The sequence below is a fragment of the Solanum verrucosum genome, unplaced genomic scaffold, assembly GCF_900185275.1.
Source record: "Solanum verrucosum unplaced genomic scaffold, falcon-dt-bn FXZP01000022.1, whole genome shotgun sequence".
In the NCBI taxonomy this organism is placed as follows: Eukaryota; Viridiplantae; Streptophyta; class Magnoliopsida; order Solanales; family Solanaceae; genus Solanum; species Solanum verrucosum.
The window spans coordinates 2,085,309-2,103,828 of NW_026020086.1; the positions used below are offsets into that span (position 1 = coordinate 2,085,309).

Below are 18,520 nucleotides of genomic sequence, written 5' to 3' on the forward strand. Positions count from 1 at the left end.
ATTGTCTGGGTTAATTTTACTGCACTTATATAAAACGAAAAGAAACATATATAACACACATAATACGATGATCTTTTATTTAATTTGATGATTACACATTACACCTCGATAACATATTTTTATCAAATGAACAAGCATAGTCGATCGATTTCTTATAAGCCACAAAACATACATCACACACATAGTCTTAAAAGTCGAAAAAGAAGAACAAGACTTAGGACACCATGGCAATGGCGTCTTCAAAATAAGGGCCACACCCTACAGGAGGCAAACAACCATACAGCAGAGGCGTATCCAGGATTTTGAGATGATGGGTGCACTATTACAAAAAGGTGGATCTAAGATATAAATTTGATTGATTTAACATTTAGGTTTTTATCACTAAAAATAATTAAAATTTTAAAATTATAGGTCCAAAGTTATTTTTACCTATCCAAACCACTTAGAGAGATATTACCCAATTTTAAAAAGGAAAATAAAACAAGATAACTAAAAGATTCAAATTTCTAACCTCACATAGAGAGGTGCACCCAACATAATCGCACGGTATAATACTTCAAGTGTGGGTTCACATATCTATATTTAAATATTTTAAAAAAATATAACACTACTATATATGATTTCAGGAGGGGAGCATGGGTTCACGTGAACCCAGTGACCCCCTCCTGGATACGCCTCTGCATTACAGTAGGAGCCACCAGAGCAATCAGCATCTCTTTTACAAGGTTTGTAACAAAATGGATCATCAAATGGATAAATAAGCTTTGCTACCATTGGTAGTACATTTTTTGGGCCATCACATGAATCTTTGTGGAGTAGAATGGATTGTCATGAGCTGCAAAATTCAAAACTAAATTTTGTAAAACTAATGTATTCAACTTTCAATTTTGTCTTTAGGGTGTGTTTGGTACGAAGGACAATACTTAATGAACTGATAATCGATCTAGGATCCGAGCTTGACACCAGAACTAGGATACGACCCCGACTACCGTTCCAAAATCCAACCCAGGACCTGACCCAGACTTTCGATCCTGAAATATTTCTCAAAAATATATTTTTTTAAACAACAATTGATTTGGGGGGGGGGGGGGGGTAAAGGTGTTTGGGGTAGCATAAAAATGAAAATTTTAAAATTTGAAATATTTTTCAAAAACAATTTTTTTTTAAGAAAAATAATTGACCAGGGGTTGGCTGGGGTAACGGGTGGGGGTAGCATAAAAAAATCAAAATTTTAAAATTTGAAATATTTTTCAAAAATAAATATGTTTTTTTTTTAAAAATTTGACCGGGGATTGGGGGATGGGGGTGATTGACGAAGGTGGACACTAGGTGAGGGTAGTGGGGGGGGGGGGGGATTAAGTGTGGTTTGGGGGTAGGGGCTGGTTCGGGGGTAGGGTTAAAAAAAAGTAATGGGGAGGGTCGGGTAAGGGGTACGGGGTAGGGTAAGAAAATAATATTGTAATTTAAGGATGAAATAGAGTTTTGAAAAAGTTTTGAACATTTAAGCCAACCAAACTTGAGAAAATTGGAAAACATTTTTCAGAAAATGTTTTCCTTCATACCAAACACACCCTTAGTTGTTATGATTTTCTTTAATATCGTTTTTCTATTTTATTACTTCTTTGTTTTGCTTCACTTGAGCCGAGTGTTTTTTGAAAATAACTTTTTTACTTTCAGGAAGTAGGGATAAGGTCTGCATATACACTTTCCCCTACCCAATCTGAATATGTTATTATTGTTGTTGTACATTTAATTTCAAATTAATTCTCTCTTTAGATCCAAGTTTTTCATATGCTGATGGAGATTAGATCGATATAGTGGTAGAAGTGTTGTTAATGTTGGACAGGTTGGGTTTGGATGGTGAGGTGACATGTCATATAGTGTTCATCTTATCAACATGTCATGAGTGACATATGGATTTGAACATTTATTTTGTATAACTATAACTGAAGAAGGTATATTTAGTAAAAATAATATTAACTGTCCATTTTTGCCTTGTTTTTGAAAAAAAATAGCTATTGTTATAGAATTTTAAATTTCACAAAATTCTACTCATGAAATTTGAAACTTCATATAGTAACTAATTTTCAATTACAAAGTTTAAAAATAGCTATTTGTGAATTTTACATGGTATATTTGTACTACTTGACTAACATCAAGAAAAGTATGAAGGAGGATAAGATTATTCTTCTTTGTATAATAAATGAATAAATTTGATTATTTTCCCTTCTAAAACATAAGAGTAGGATGAAATGACTTACCAGCAATAACCACAAGGAGAATGGTAAGGATAGTAAGTTTTTGTGCCATGATAATTATACTAGATTGACAACACAACTTCACCATTGGTAGTATTTATAGGCCTTATTAGAAGACTAGTTTAGCCATCTTTGATAATCAAAATGTCTCACAACCATACAATTTTTTTAATTTTTTTTTTTATAATAAAAATTATACAACTAATATGCCATGGTCCCTAATCCCTAAATGAATAACTACTAAATTAATGTGCCACCAACGTATGTACGTTTTTCTTTCATTTTTACCCGTCATATTTAAATTTGATATATTCATTTTAAAAATAAACAATTGACATGACTTGATTTATCATAATGCCTCTATCAATATAAAATTGGTCTAAATATGTCTTTATTCACTACTGATGTGGTGAAAACTTTTCAATTAATCCCGAAAAGAATGTTATTTTACTAAACTTAAAAATTCTCCATTTTATTATCCTTAATGAAATGATTTATTACCATATAAATATCTAAAAATTGTTTTAGACCATACTTTAGAAGTTAGCATCAATATTAACATTAGTGATCGATAGTGATGTGATGGCCAATGACAATCACGGGCTAGTAATGATAATTGTGTTATTGCAGTAATTTAGGTAGATTCAAATATGTTATCAAATTTTGAGAAAAAACTAATTTATATCATCTATTAATAGTTTGGCTCAATCATGTCAATGTGTTATGTAAAGGTCCATTTGTGCCATTATTTTTAACCGTTTGATGGTTTTACAAAATCATTTTTCCCATGTGGCCTCTTATTAGAGGTTTACGTCACTAAGATTAAACTAGTAAAAAAAAGTTCAAATATGCTATCAAACTTTGAGAAAAGGTTTATCTGTTTATCGACTTTGAGCAAAAGTAATTATGGCATGACTCAGCCAAATGATTAACATATGACATAGATAAATCTTTTTCAAAGTTTGATGTCATATTTGAATTTTTTTTTTACCAGTTTAATTTTGGTAATATGGACTTCTAATAAGAAGTTGCGCGGAAAGAATGATTTTGTAAAACCATTAGGTCTATTCGTTAAAAAATAATTATATAAATAAACATTTTCTATAACAACAATGATATGATTGAGCCCAAATATTAATAAAATACATAAGTTATTTTTTTCAAAGTTCATTAGCATATTTGAACGTCCACTCATAAATTTATTCTACACTATAATTATTCAAGCTAGTAAATTTTGTATTTTTATTTTAAAATAAAACACAACCAGTGTTGTAAAACTAAAGCAAAATAAGACAAGAAATATAAAAGATAAAAGCAATAGAAATAGGGATACAAGAGATGAAAGTTTTTCTTATTATTCCAAGTCTACAAGTGTATACAATGTGAACCCTTATGCCTCTATTTATATTGTAACATAGAGGCATACAAAAGGTTAGTCATAAACATGACATTAACATGAATATAATGGGGAGGTTATGGAAGTGAAAGGTTAGAAGAATAATGGTTATAAAGGTGGAGGTTATGGAGGTTATGATTATCTTTATAATGGAGGAAAGTAATGGAGTAACTTCTTGATGTAGTGGACATCCACAATATATTATTTTATAACACTCCCCCTTGAATGTCCATAGATAATATGCCTCGTTAAAACCTTACTACGAAAAAACCCCTTGGGAAAAAATCCTAGTGAAGGAAAAAGAGTACACATATCTTTTAATACGCTTTGAATGTTGCCTCGTTAAAAACCTTACTAGGAAAACCCAATTGGGATAAAACCATGGCTAAGGAAAAGAGTACAGCGCGTATTTTTCTCCCCCTGATAAAAACTTTACTTGATATCTCGGAGACGATGCATTCCAATCTTATATCACAACTTCACAAATATTGATGCCGGCAATCCTTAGTGTAAGTTTACAAGATTATCACTTGAATGAGTCTTTGAACGTCTATCTCACCATTTTGTTGAAGATCATGTGTGAAAAATACTTTTGGTGAAATATGTTTTGTCCGACCACCTTTGATTGTATCTTCCCTTCAATTGAGCTATATATTATTTCTGTATATGGTGGTTAGAATATCTTTTGCCAAAGGAAAATCACATATTTTCTGACTATGATAGATCATGATTCCAACCATACACACTCCCAACTTACTTCATAGATCAATATTATTTCTGTATGATTTGAAGAAGTGGTTACCAATGTTTGATTCTTTGAATGCCAAGATATTGTTGTGCCTCCATATATAAACAAATAGCTCATTTGCGATCGAGCTTTATGCAGATCAAATAAATATTTTGCATCTACATAATCAAATCATTTCTAACTCAGAGATTGATCATATCAATTTTATACATAGCTCGTCTTTTGTTCTCAAAGAAAATCACACATCTTCTATGTGTTGAGTCACTTGCTTTGTTAGTTTCTTGGCATAACTTGAATGCTAATATGACAATTCCCTCACACACACACACACACACATATTCTAGCATTTGCATAGCCAACAATCTGTAAGTGCACCAATTGCACTAATACATAGCATTTTCAATCATTTTCATAAGGTTGAAAAGATTCTTTCTCTGTGTTAAGCAATCTCAAAACCATTGGGCACTCAATGGAATTGCTTTAAGGCATTTTAAATCCTTCAAGGATTTTCATATAACTTCATCGTCTAGTTAGACATAATAATCATAATGCATATTCAAGTATTTCATCTATTGCCAAAATGAAACAAGTTTCATTGCATCCACCATTGAAGAATATATCTCCATTTAATAATGTCAGGATTTTTGCGAAACCCTTTATGCCCTGAGGCACAAATCACACTTTATATCTTACGGTTATACTTTCGCACAATGATTCATTTGTACTACACTGACATTATATTTTGATCCATGAACTATAAGATCAAAAACATCACTTTTCTAAGTGAAACAAAATATACTTGATTAGTGTCAATAATTTATCTGTCCACACTATATGACAAATTTGAATTTATGATCCTCGTAACCATTTATAGCATTGAGTGCTACTTCATATCAAAGATACCGTCGACGGTCATTTTGATATCGATTTCAATACAACATAACTTATCAAAATCTTTTCATTTTTCATCATTTTCAAGTACCTAAACCTTTGCCAAGGTTTTATGAAGTGTTATGTCATAGTGCTCTTTCAAATCACTTACCTCATTATCATGACCATTTTGATAATTTGCTCATCTCCTTCCTCAAGGAGTTTTACGTTTGGAATCGATTGGTCTATCACGCTTCTAGCGTACCATAGACTCTGTCATTCAAAGACTATTTATCGGAGCATTTGCAGCTTAATTAAAATATTGGGTTGGCAAATATATGGCAAATTATTTGCAACATTTTGCAAATGAATTATCTCTTGAACTTCAAGTTCACTTTTTTTTTAACGAGGATCTAGCTAATTCACCTCACACGTAATTTTCAGCTGCTCAACACATCTCCCCCTAATGTTAGGAAATCTAACATTTACCCCAATTTCATTTGGGGATCCATCTTTGTGCGTGGTGGAGCAATAAAATCATATGTGCACACATCAAATTTTTAAATGGAATTATTTGGTTCCTGACCTTGAACCAATTGCAATGGGAGAACATTATTGACTTGATGCATACATGTTAAATAAACTCATCTCATACCAAATTTTATTTGATAGATTTGTCTCATAATCAATGGTCTAGCTATAATTGGAGGCAAACAAATTCTGCTAAACCAACCAATATTATCAACATAATTTTATAGTTTGGAACTATGCTCGTAATTTAACAATTCGAGTAAACAATCTTACAAAAACCAATTTGTAAGTTGATACAAATGCACATGCGACCATACCATAGATGCATCTATTAAATCCTAATAGTAAGCGGTCCACATGGCACGTGAATGGGCCCATATTCACCTTTCTATATGTTCCAAATAATTTTAGGGGATACAATCCCAACCTTAGCTGGTACATTGTTCATTTTATCATGAGAACAAGCAACACAAGAGAATTCTTGAAGAATCTTTTTTTTTCTTCAAACATATAACCACGTGAATTCTCAATTTCTTTTGCATCATGTTTGAACCGGATTGGCCAACCGGTTATGCCAACTGATATTTATTCTAGTAAACTTCTAGTTTACTTTTGCATGTGATTCCTTCATCATGCTCATATCTTTATACAACAAGCAAGAGAAAGATGGGTAACTTTTTATGTAAATATACATAACCCACTTTGATTGTAGTAATCTAAAGATATTTAATCTTTCCATAATTTACAGTCTCAATATAATAATTTTTCTTTTCAATTCCTCCGAAACTTAAAAAGTTTCTTTTGAGACTTACTACAACCTCAATATTATGAACTATTGCATTTTCTGGATAGTAACAAATTAGTCCTTCAGAAACTTTCAATTAATTTTGTGTACTGCCACAAATTTCACAACACCATTCTTATGGTGACCATCTACTTGAAGGAGAAAATTATTATTATTGTCATGGTTAAAATTATTATTGCAAGACTTATTTCTTGACAAACAATGACAAATTTGTGTTGCCACACAATAATATTTATTTTGGTCATGGTCACAACCTTTATAGGAAATAATTATTTCTTTCTTTTGTCCTGCAATAGTTCATGATGGAACATACCACAATATTTGTGATGTACTCAAAGTATATGACCAAATAATCATTTATGTCAAAATATTTCTTTTCAATCTCTCAAACCTCCCATAGAGGTGAGATGTGACATTTATCCAACAATACATGAACATGTTCTTATCCATAAGAACACAAGTCACATTTTCTTTAAGAAATGGACCATAACCATTTGAACATGCTCCATAAGTTTTTATTAGAAACTCATTGTCATGCTTTGGCATTATCAAATTTATGTGACTCACCTCAATATCACTTTAAGAGGTCAAATGTACCAAACGTACTACCACTTTGTATTCCTTTATTTTGATGGAGAATTTACAAAACTTTTCAAATTTGGGTTGCACCAACAACAATCTGCCCAATAACTTCTCATACCACTTTGATGGATAAAAATTACCTTCACATTTGAAGGAGCATCTTAAGAAACAATGTGTTCAATAACCTTTCATACCACTTTAATGGACAAGATTACCTTCACATTTGAAGGACCATTTTAAGAACCCATAATGTTCTTCCTTTTAATTACCACAATGATGACCATTAACATTTTACCACCCCCATATTCATACATTCAACCACTTGTCATTTTTCAGACATATTATGCACTGCTACCACATTCACATAAGAGAATGGAGTAAATTAATTGGGCAAATTTCATGACTTTCAGTCAAAAGTACACAACTTTATGTTAGTCATCATCATATCATCACTATAGTGCATTAGGACTTAAACCCAATGTCTTACCCATATAAAAGCGTCTTTGGTGATAAATTAATGGGACTTAAACCCAACTTCTTATTATCATGGTGCACCAAGACTTTAACTCTGTGTCTTACCCACTTGGTGCGGTGAAACTTGAATTCACCGTCTTACCCTCAATCAATGTCTTGATAAACCAAATACGTTACCAAAAAAAATAAAAATTATCGAAAACCATAAATATAATCTGAATTTGACTTACAGTCCTGCAATTGGTAGAACATTCGTGCTGATAACGTGTTGTAAAACTAAAGCAAAATAAGACAAGTAATACAAAAGATAAAAGCAATAGAAATAGGGAGACAAGAGATGAGAGTTTTTCTTATTATTCCAAGTCTACAAGTGTATACAATATGAACCCTTATGCCTCTATTTATAGTGTAACATAGAGGCATACAAAAGGTTAGTCATAAAAATGACATTAACATGAATATAATGGGGAGTTTATGGAAGTGAAAGGTTACAAGAATAATGGTTATATATAAAGGTGGAGGTTATGGTTATCTTTATAATGGAGGAAAGTAATGGAGTAATTTCTTGATGTAGTGGACATCCACAATATATTATTTTATAACAACCAACACGTTTTATTCATTAATTGCCGGGACCAAAATAGATAGAGATATGCATTTAGGGGTGTACTGCCATGGTCCCTATATGAATAACTACTAAATTAATGTACCACCAACTTATGTAAATTTTTTTTATTCAATTCTACCTGTTATATTTGAATTTGATATATTAATTAAAAAAATAATTGATATGATTATGTTATCATACTAATTAAGTATATTTACGTAATTAATGTTAAAAGTAAAAATATATTTACTACTTCACTTGCTGAACAATAATGCTATTGAATTTTAGAAAGTGGTCCAAGTGTACCATTTATCAATAGTTGGGGTAAGATATGCCCCTATTGATATAAAATTGGTCCAAATATGTCTTTATTCACTTTTGACACGGACAAAAATAAAGATATTAGTAATGTAAATGGTAAGAAAGATAAAAAAAATTGGACTCTTTTTTAGTAAAAATAGCCCAAACTTTGAATTTAATGTAACCTTACTATTTTATTTTTTAATGAGACAAAGGTACTCCCTCCGTCCTATTTCATTTGAGATAATTTTATTTTTGAAGAAATATACGATGATCTTCTATTTAATTTGATGATTACACGTTACACTTTGATAACATATTTTTATCAAATCAACAAGCATATTGCCGATATTTTATTAGCCACAAAACATATATCACACACATACTTTTTTCTTCTTTCCGAACAACACTTTGGTCACTTAGGATAAAAAGTCCTAAGTGACTAAAAGTTTGAAAAAAAGAACAACACTTAGGGCAATAATATAATATTGAAATTACATGCCATGTCCATGGCGCCGCCAACATATGGTGCACATGTCTCCGTTAACTTCCAACAGTCCGACAAAATGAGCCATCAGAGCAATCATCTATTGTTTTACAAGGTTTGTTACAAATTGGATCTCCCTAAAACAGTTTCGTTATCGTTGGTAGTACAACATCTTGGGCCATCACATGAATTTTCTTGGAATAGAATGAATTGTTATGAGCTGCAAAATTCAAAACTAAATTTTGTAAAACTTACGTATTAAACTTTCATTTTATTACTTTTTTGTTTTACTTTAGTTGAGCATAGGGTCTTTCGGAAAAAATATCATTACTTTCACAAAGTATGAGTAAGCTATGCACAGGGCCGACTCTTGCTTGCTTAATAAATTTACGCATATGCCTTGGGCCCCAATTTTAGGGGGCATTAAATTTTCATCAAGAAAAAATTATGTGTTAAACTTTTTTAATAAAAGATTAATTATTTATGCTTAAAAAGTATATTATCTTAAAAATTATATTATTTTATTATTTTTAACGCCATTCAAATAGAAGAAATTAAGAAAAGATTGTTTTGTATGTTTACATTCTCTTCGCTAACACTTGTATTATTTATCTTTCGGTTTCGTTGATCTTTTTTAAAAAAAAAATGCTCTTCCTTTTTTTAGATCTTTGATAAGTTAGAGTAATACACTATCAAAAATATAAATCAATAGTAAAAAAATATTGAACAAAGTGACTTACAATTTATTTTTTATTGTTTCTTCTTAAATTTTCAAGTATTACATAAACATATTAAATTTTCAATAACCCTGAGGGGTAGCTCAGCTGGTAAAGGCCTGGGACAAAGTCCTTCAGGTCGCCGGTTCGAGCCCCAGCAGGGCCACTGGAGGCATTACAAACCGGCCGCGTCTCCAGGGCCCCGTGGAACTAACCGTGGTGGACCCGCCTTGAAACAGCGGGACCCGGTGGGTACAGCTAGTCGGGTTCGCAAAGCGACGCCCGGAAACCACGGAAAAAAAAAAAATAAATAAATAATTAAATTTTCAATTTCTTTTATCAGATTTTATGGTTCTAACTCTTATCTTTATGTCAAGTTTGTCAACTTATTACTTATAGAATTATGTTAACAATTTATATAATGGTTGCCTCGGTAAAAGAATGTTTTTCAACGTTGAATTGATAAAATCTTAACTAAATTTAGTAATTAAAAATGATATTCGAAGAAATCATTTTTAAAAAAGATATTATGTAATAATTTGCATTAAAAAGTTGGAAAAATAAACAACTCCATATAAAGTTTATATAGATTTTAGGCCTCAAATTAAAATTTCACTTTAGGTCCCTGACATTACATGGTAAACTTCATCCATCAGACGCCCTGACTTTCTTTTTTGTTTTCCAATCTTCTGTCCTTCATTCTTGCAGATGCACATCATAGATGACCTAATGACATTTATGACAGACCAGAGCATTCTTCTCAAGAAAAGAAAGCGGAGAGGAACGAATCATATTGTATGGGTTAATTTACAACTCATATAAAACAAAAAGAAACATATATAACACACATAACAAGATGGTTTTTATTTAATTTGGTGATTACATATTACACCCTGATAACATATTTATATCAAATCAACAAGTATAGTCGATTTTTTATTAGCCACAAAGCATGTATCTAAAACATAGATACTTTTTGCTTCTTTTCGAATTACACTTTGGTCACTTAGGACTAAAAGTCGAAAAGAAGGACAACACTTGAGACAATAATATTGAAATTACAGGCCTATGGCCATGGCGCCGCCAACATAGGGCCCACATGTCCTCGCGGAATTCCAACAGGCCTGACAGAACCAGGCACCGGAGCAATCATCGTGTGTTTTACAAGGTTTGTTACAAATTGGATCTGGGTCTCGCTGAAAAAGTTTCGTCACCGTTGGTAGAACAACATCTCGGGCCATCACATGAATTTTCGGGGAGTAGAATGAATTGTCATGAGCTGCAAAATTCAAAACTATATTTTGTAAAACTAACGTAGTATTAAACTTTAGTTGTCATGTTTTTCTTTACTGTCGTTTTTTCTGTTTTATTACTTTTTTATTTTGTTGTCACTTAAGTCGAGGGTCTTTCAAAAACAACATTTTTTTACTTTAACAAAGTAGGGATAAGTTATGTATACACTCTCCTGTCCTCAATCCTCACTTTATAGGATTTTGACTGAATATATTTTTATTATTATTATTTCAAATTCGCTCTTGAGATCCAAGTTTTTCATATACCAATGGAGATCAGATCGATATAGTGATAGTAGTGTTGTTAATGGTGGACATGTTGGGGTTGGGTCGTGAGGTGACATGTCATATAGTGTTCATCTTATTAACATGAATTTGAATGTCTATTTTGGATAACTATAACAAAAGAAGTTATATTATTTAGTAGAAATAATAATAACTCGCCACTTTTAACCTTGTTTTTGAAAAATTAACTATTATTATAGAATTTCAATTCCACAAAGCATTTGACTTGTGAAATTTGAAACTTCATATAATAACTATTTTTCAATTATAAGGTCTAAAAATAGCTATTTGTGAATTTTACATGTATATTTGTACTACTCGACCAACATAAAAAAACAAGTATAATGAAGGATAAAACTTTTCTTTTTTTGCATAATAAATGAACAAATTTGATCATTTTCCATTCTAAAACATAGGAGTAAGATGACATGACTTACCAGCAATAACCACAAGGAGAATGGTGAAAAGGATAGTAAGTTTTTGTGCCATGGTAATAATACAATTAATGTGGATGGCTTTTCATTCCTCCACCAACAAGAGTATTTATAGGCCTTATTAGGAGACTAGTGTGGTGAGAATCAAAATGTTTCGCAACCACATAATTTTTTTTATTTTTTGTTGTTGATAATTTTGCAAAATACTATTATACACATCATTGATGATTACGATGTTTAAATTTGAATATAATTATCTAATTATTGAAATTTTATCTTTAGACGCTTGATTATTATGAGAAAATTATCTTTGATTTCTCAGTATCTAAATATACATAATATATCTTTATTTAAAAAGTAATAATTGAAATTCAAACAACATAAAAACTAAATATCATTAGCATAAGATAATTTGCATGTGTTGTAAAAATTATTTATCTGATGAACCATGTGTTGGAAATTAGTATCAATATTAATTAACAGTAGTGATCGATAGTAATGTGATGGCGAATGTCAATCACTGTTGGTGAAGATGGCTAGTAATAATAATTGTATCATTGCAGTAATTTAGATAGACTCAAATATGTCATCAAATTTTTAAAAAAGATTCATTTATATCATTCATTAGTAATTTGTCTTAATCATGTCACTGCCATTATATAGAGGTCCATTCGTGTCATTATTTTTTTACCGATTTGATGATTTCGCAAAATCATTTTCCCACATGGCCTCTTATTAGAGGTTAACCTCACCAAGATTAAACTAGTAGAAAAAGTTCAAATATGTTATCGAACTTTGAGAAAAGATTTATCTATTTATCGACTTTGAGCAAAAGTGAATGTAGCATGACTCAGCCAAATTATTAACGAATGACATAGATAAATCTTTTTTCAAAGTTCGATGTCATATTTAATTTTTTTTATCAGTTTAATTTTGGTGTTGTGAAATTCTAATGAGAAGCCGCACGAAAAAAAATGATTTCGCAAAACCATCAGGTCTATTGGTTAAAAAATAATAGCATGATTAATGAACTTTTTCTATAATGACAATGGCATGATTAAGCCCAAATATTAATAAAATACATAAAATTAATTTTTTCAAAGTTCACTCATAAATTTATTTCACCCAATATAATTATTCAAGCTAGTAAACTTTGTATTTTTATTTTAAAATAAAACACGACCAGCACGTTTTATTCATGTATCGGTGGGACCAAAATAGATAGAGATATGCATGTATGGGTGTACTAGTACCAATCCAATATGCCATGGTCCCTATATGAATAACTACTAATTTAATGTGCCACCCATACTTACGTAAATTTCTGTTCAATTTTACTTTTTATATTTGAATTTGATATACTTTTTTTCGTTCACTATTGTTTGTCAGATATACTAAAAATAATTGTCTAAAATTAATTGTCAATTTAAACAATCAATAAATAATTAGTCACTTTTTTTCAATTTTGCCCTTAATAATTACAAACTACTAATTTCAAAAAGTAGTCATTTTAAAGTTATAAGACTACTTTAATGTGAAAAATGTTGCTTTTACGATTTTCAAAAAGTACAAACCATTTTAATAATGATTGATAGTAGGGTTATGTTAGTCAAATTGCACCTTATATTAAATTTTTCTTAAAGATTTTGCATGATCTCACCCTGACAAACAATAGTGGACAGAGAGAGTATTAATTAAAAAAGTAATTGACATAACTATGTTATCATACTAATTAATATATTTACGTTATTAATGCTAAAGATAAAAATATATTTGAAACTCTTCATTTGATGAACAATAAGGCGAAATGGTCTGATGGACCCTTGTACTTGTATGCCTTTGTATTTTGGACCTTTCAACTTAGAACTTTGTCAACTGAGCCCTCTAACTCATGAAACTTAATATTTTAAACCCTTCTGACGGTTGACCAAGTTTATGTGGCAACTTGATTAATGAATTGAAATAAATACGTGGTTCCACGTGCAAAAAGAGCGTAAACATAAAAATTTAAATTAAAAATAATTAAAAGAAAAAAAGACTAAGAATAAAAAGAAAAAAGAAAATTAAAAATAAATGTTTCACTTCTTTCTTCCCCCGACCCCCATCCCCGTTTCTTTTTTCCTCTTCAATCATCACTTTCCCTGTTCTTCAGACCTCCATTTCTCTCTTTCTCCCTTTCCATTTTCTTTCTCTTCTTTCTTTTTCGTTTTCTCTTCCCCCAAATTAAAAACGAAATTGTGCAAAAAAAAATTGAACATAATCAACAAAGGAAAATTCAGAAAATTGGTGGCATAACTATAGTTATCGGAAGAAATATCTCTAATGAGTATTTTGACCTCTTTTGCTGTTAAAATTGTTCTTGATTTGTTTTTGTTTTTTTTCTAGGGTAAAGTGATAGTTTTTGAATGGTGAAAAGTAATTTTTGAATATCTTAATGAAATTAGATGAAGGTATTGTGTAAAATTGTGTGCAAATATTAAGATATATTAAGGTATTTTAATGGTGATTCATTGGTATTAATGGAGGAAAGAGTTTTAGAAGTTGCTCAAGTAAGAGCTCGTTTGGATTGACTTAAAATTTGGTCAAACCTACTTTTTTAAGTTAGTTTTTGACTTCTGAAAGTGTTGACAAATACAAATAATAACTTAAAATAAGTAAAAAATGACTTAAAATAAGTTACAAAGTGTTTGGCAAGGTCAAAAATGACTTTAAATAAGTCAGAAACCAAAAGTAGGTCTCCTCCTATTTTTTATTTTTTGACTTAAAAATCATTTCAGTTTAACTTTTTATTTTTGACTTAAAAGCTACTTTTTTTAAGTCAGTCCAAACGGGCTCTAACAATGAAGGGAGTAATGGAGTGAAGGAAGAAAAAAATATTTTTTTAAAAAATAAATAATAAATGACGTATCATATAAAATCTGATGTGGATGATGACGTGTCATTTTCATTGGGCGTTTGAAGTTCACACAAAGCCAAAAGAATTTAAAATGTTGAGTTTCATTCGAGTTAAAGAGTTCAGTTGATAAAAGTGCTAAATTAGAAAGTTCAGAGTACAAACTTATACAAATATAAGGGTCCATCAAATCATTTTACCGAACAATAATGCCATCGAATTTTAGAATGTAGTCCAAGTATACCATTTATCAATAGTTGGGGTAAGATATGTCTTATCGATGTAAAATTGGTCTAAATATGTCTTTATTATGACGTGGACAAAAATCAAAATATTAATATATTAATAATGTAACAGTAAGAAAGACAAATAAATTGGACTCTTTTTTAGCAGGAATAATCCAAACTTTGAATTTAACCTTGATTTATTTGTCTGTCTTACAATTGCATTATTTATATCTTTAACGTAGGCTGATTCATTTCATTTTTCCTTTCTCATTTGTGGGTGTGGAAAGATTTCGTTAGAATTTTGGGATTATGAAGTTTTATTTTAAAGTGTTTCCTTTTATTTAGACTATTTGAATTTTGAAGAAATATATATATCATTGTAGGCTATTTGTCCTTCTGTTTAATGAATGTGATTTTCATGGCTATTTTACTTTTTAATGAGACAATTTAGTATTTTCTTCGTTTTATTTTATATGAGCTAGGTTGACTCGGTGCGAAGTTTAAGAAAAAAAGAAAGATTTTTGAAACGTGTGGTCTAAAATAAGTGATAAATATTTGTAAGGCTATAAATCATTTCATTAAGAGTAGGATGAAAAATTAAAAATTAAATTATTACTAAATATAGAAATATGTCATTCTCTTTGAAATTAACTAAAAAAAAAATCATATAACATGAGACAGCCGAAGTAACTGAATAATTTGATTCCAATTAGGAAAGAGTGAATGATTTGGTGAACTTGAATGATTGTTTAGGGAATCTCCATTTTAAAAAAAATGTCATTGAAAATCATTGTTACTGCACCCCCACTTTATCTTGATGACACTTACATAATATACTCACTAAAATTTTACACAAAGAAGTTTAGATTAATTTCTGATCAACAAGATGTGTTGTAGCTTAGCCAAAGCACTTATTTACATACTAGTGATTTTTTGGAAGTAAACCTAGATTGACACACTTGAGAACTATTGGATGTCTGTCTTTCCAAAAATCTAGTTGAACATGACAAAATGATGCCAAGATCTAAGTCTACAGTTCATATGGGGTATTCAGAGACACAAAAAGGTTATGTTTTATTTGATCTTACTACTAAGACATTCTTTGTCAGCAAAGATGTTATATTTAGAGAAGATTTATTCCCTTTCTCACAGATCAAAGACAATTGAATTCACTAACTGACTGTCTGACTATCTATGAAGCCTCTAAACAACTGAGATGGATGTCGGGACAGGCCCGCGACATCCTAATGAACTAATACTAAAACTGAAAACAATGTGAAGGAGTCCTCTGGAATGCAAAGAGGCTCACCAACAGACTCTGAACTGCTCATTGGATCAACGAATGCGCCGGATGTCGATCCTAGTTACTTGTGTTTGCATCATAAGACGATGCATAACTAACATAGACCATGTGAGCTACATGGAATCTGGTGTCATGTAACCCCACACCGAAAAAAGGTGTCCTACTTCCATATAGGACCATGTAGGTCCGCCCTTGTATATGCAAGATCCAAGGGCCCCTCATCTGAATGACGCTTTTTGTGTCCTTCGCTACTAGTTAAAGGACCTGGTCTAAGATTATTCATATCTTCATCACCATTCTTTGAGTTGATAACTTTCTATGATTCAGATAAGGGGACTTTCCCCAATTCTCGAAAGTCAGTAAGTGAATTTTACATAGCTCTTGGTGATTCTCCCGTCTCCCGGAAGTAAAAGAAGCAGAGATAGCTTTCAAGCAAAACAAACTTACATCAAGACCGTTTAGATTAATTTCTGATCAACAAGATGTGTTGTAGCTTAGCCAAAGCACTTATTTACATACTGGTGATTTTTTAAAATTTTATTCAGTATTGTGTGTTCAGTACCCATATTGAGTTTGATCAAATTTTAATTCGCATCAAAAAAAGAGGTAAAACGAAGTATAACATAGAAAGATTAAGAAATTGAGGAAAGGTAGAGAAGAAAGAAAGAATAATCCCACAATTGAATTAATAAGAGACCAACAAATATAGATTTTAATTCTCTAATTTGAACAAACAACTACAAGATTAAATTCAAAAGAGAGGAGAACTAAATAATCTAATTATCAAAAGATATTCAAGAGAGATCCGATTCAGTTGTTTTTATTTAATTTATTTGATTACCAAATAAAGTTAGTGTTTTCATTTTTTTATATGAATATTTTACATGCCTTTATTTGAGCTACATATTTAGCTCAAATCAATTCGTCTTTTAAATATTTTGAAATAAATAGATCAAAATATATTAAATTAATAAAGGAGTGAAATAATAAATCATGCAAACTTACAACAAATCATATTGTAAGACTATTATATATATTTTTGATGATTAAGATATTTGAATTTGAATATATGTATCTGATTGTTGAAATTTTCTCTAAACTTAATAATTATGAGAAAAATCTTTATTTTCTCAAGTATCTAAATGTGCATAATTTATTTTTAAAAGTAATAATTGAAATTCAAACAACATAAAAACTAAATACCATTAGTCTGCATTAGCATCAATCATAATTGATGGTGATGTCACGAAAGCGTAATCATGGTAGGTGAAGATAATAAGTAATATTATTGTGACATCGGAGTAATTCAGATAGGAAGTACTTTTATCTCTTTAATAAATTTAGTTAAAACACTCAAATATTTATTAAATTTTAAGAAAAAACAAATTTATGTCATTCATTATATTTAATAGTTGGGCTCAATCATGCTGCTACTATTACATAAAGGTCTATTTGTGCCATTGTTTTTTTAACGGTCATATTTGATGATTTTGCAACATCATTGTTTTCCACGTGACCTCTTATTATAAGTTTACGCCACCAAGATTAAACTGGTCAAAAAAAAATTCAAATATATATATATATATATATATATATATATATATTGTAATTTATTTTTGTATCAATAAAAAATAATGATTGAGACATTTATGATAAATTTTATGAAAAGACGAATAAAAAAATAAATTTAATCATCAAAATAATAAATCTAAATTAGCTGATGAATCAAATAGTTGAGTAAAAAAAATGCATGAAAAAGATCAAATATACCTCTAAACTATTTTAGAAGGATAAAGAAAAAAACTTAGGCTCATGCACCATGGCCAATAGTGAATAAAGATATATTTGGATCAATTTTAAATCAATAGGGACGTAGTTTACCTTAACTATTGATAGATGGTACTGTTTGCAACAAATTTTAAAGTGACAGAAAATAAATTACAATAACAAATAAAATATGACGTACAATTCTGTTGATTCCTTGATTCTACTCTCTTGAGATTTATCCATGATTCAAGGGCCATTAGTGACGTATTTCTCGAACTAGGATGATTTAGATTTGACCTCTAATATTCCATGACTTTTATGAAATATTCGAGATCTTGATCTTTAAAAATACCCAAGAGTTTATGGGATATTTGAGATGTCTTTTAAGGGAATTTTGTACCCTCTATATAGGTGTGGACTAGGGTTTAGGGTTGAGCAACCTCCAAGAATCCTAATATGAGTTGAGCACAATTTGTAGAGTCCCAACTCAAATTGAACGCATTTTGTAGAGTCCCATAAATTTCAATGTTTACAGGTACACTTGG

General features: G+C 30.4%; 1 protein-coding gene across 1 annotated transcript in view; it reads right to left on the bottom strand.

Annotated features, from left to right (window-relative positions):
* Positions 1–10,614: 10,614 nt before the first annotated feature.
* The window catches only part of LOC125824558 (metallocarboxypeptidase inhibitor-like), a 54,468-nt gene continuing 46,562 nt past the window's right edge, over positions 10,615–18,520 (bottom strand). The window contains exons 2-3 of the mRNA XM_049503960.1: positions 11,789–11,851; positions 10,615–11,053 (exon numbers count right to left, since the gene is read on the bottom strand). Of these exons, the coding sequence (XP_049359917.1) occupies positions 10,833–11,053; positions 11,789–11,840 (273 nt within the window). The 5' untranslated portion in view covers positions 11,841–11,851 and the 3' untranslated portion in view covers positions 10,615–10,832. The remainder of the gene's footprint in view (positions 11,054–11,788; positions 11,852–18,520) is intronic.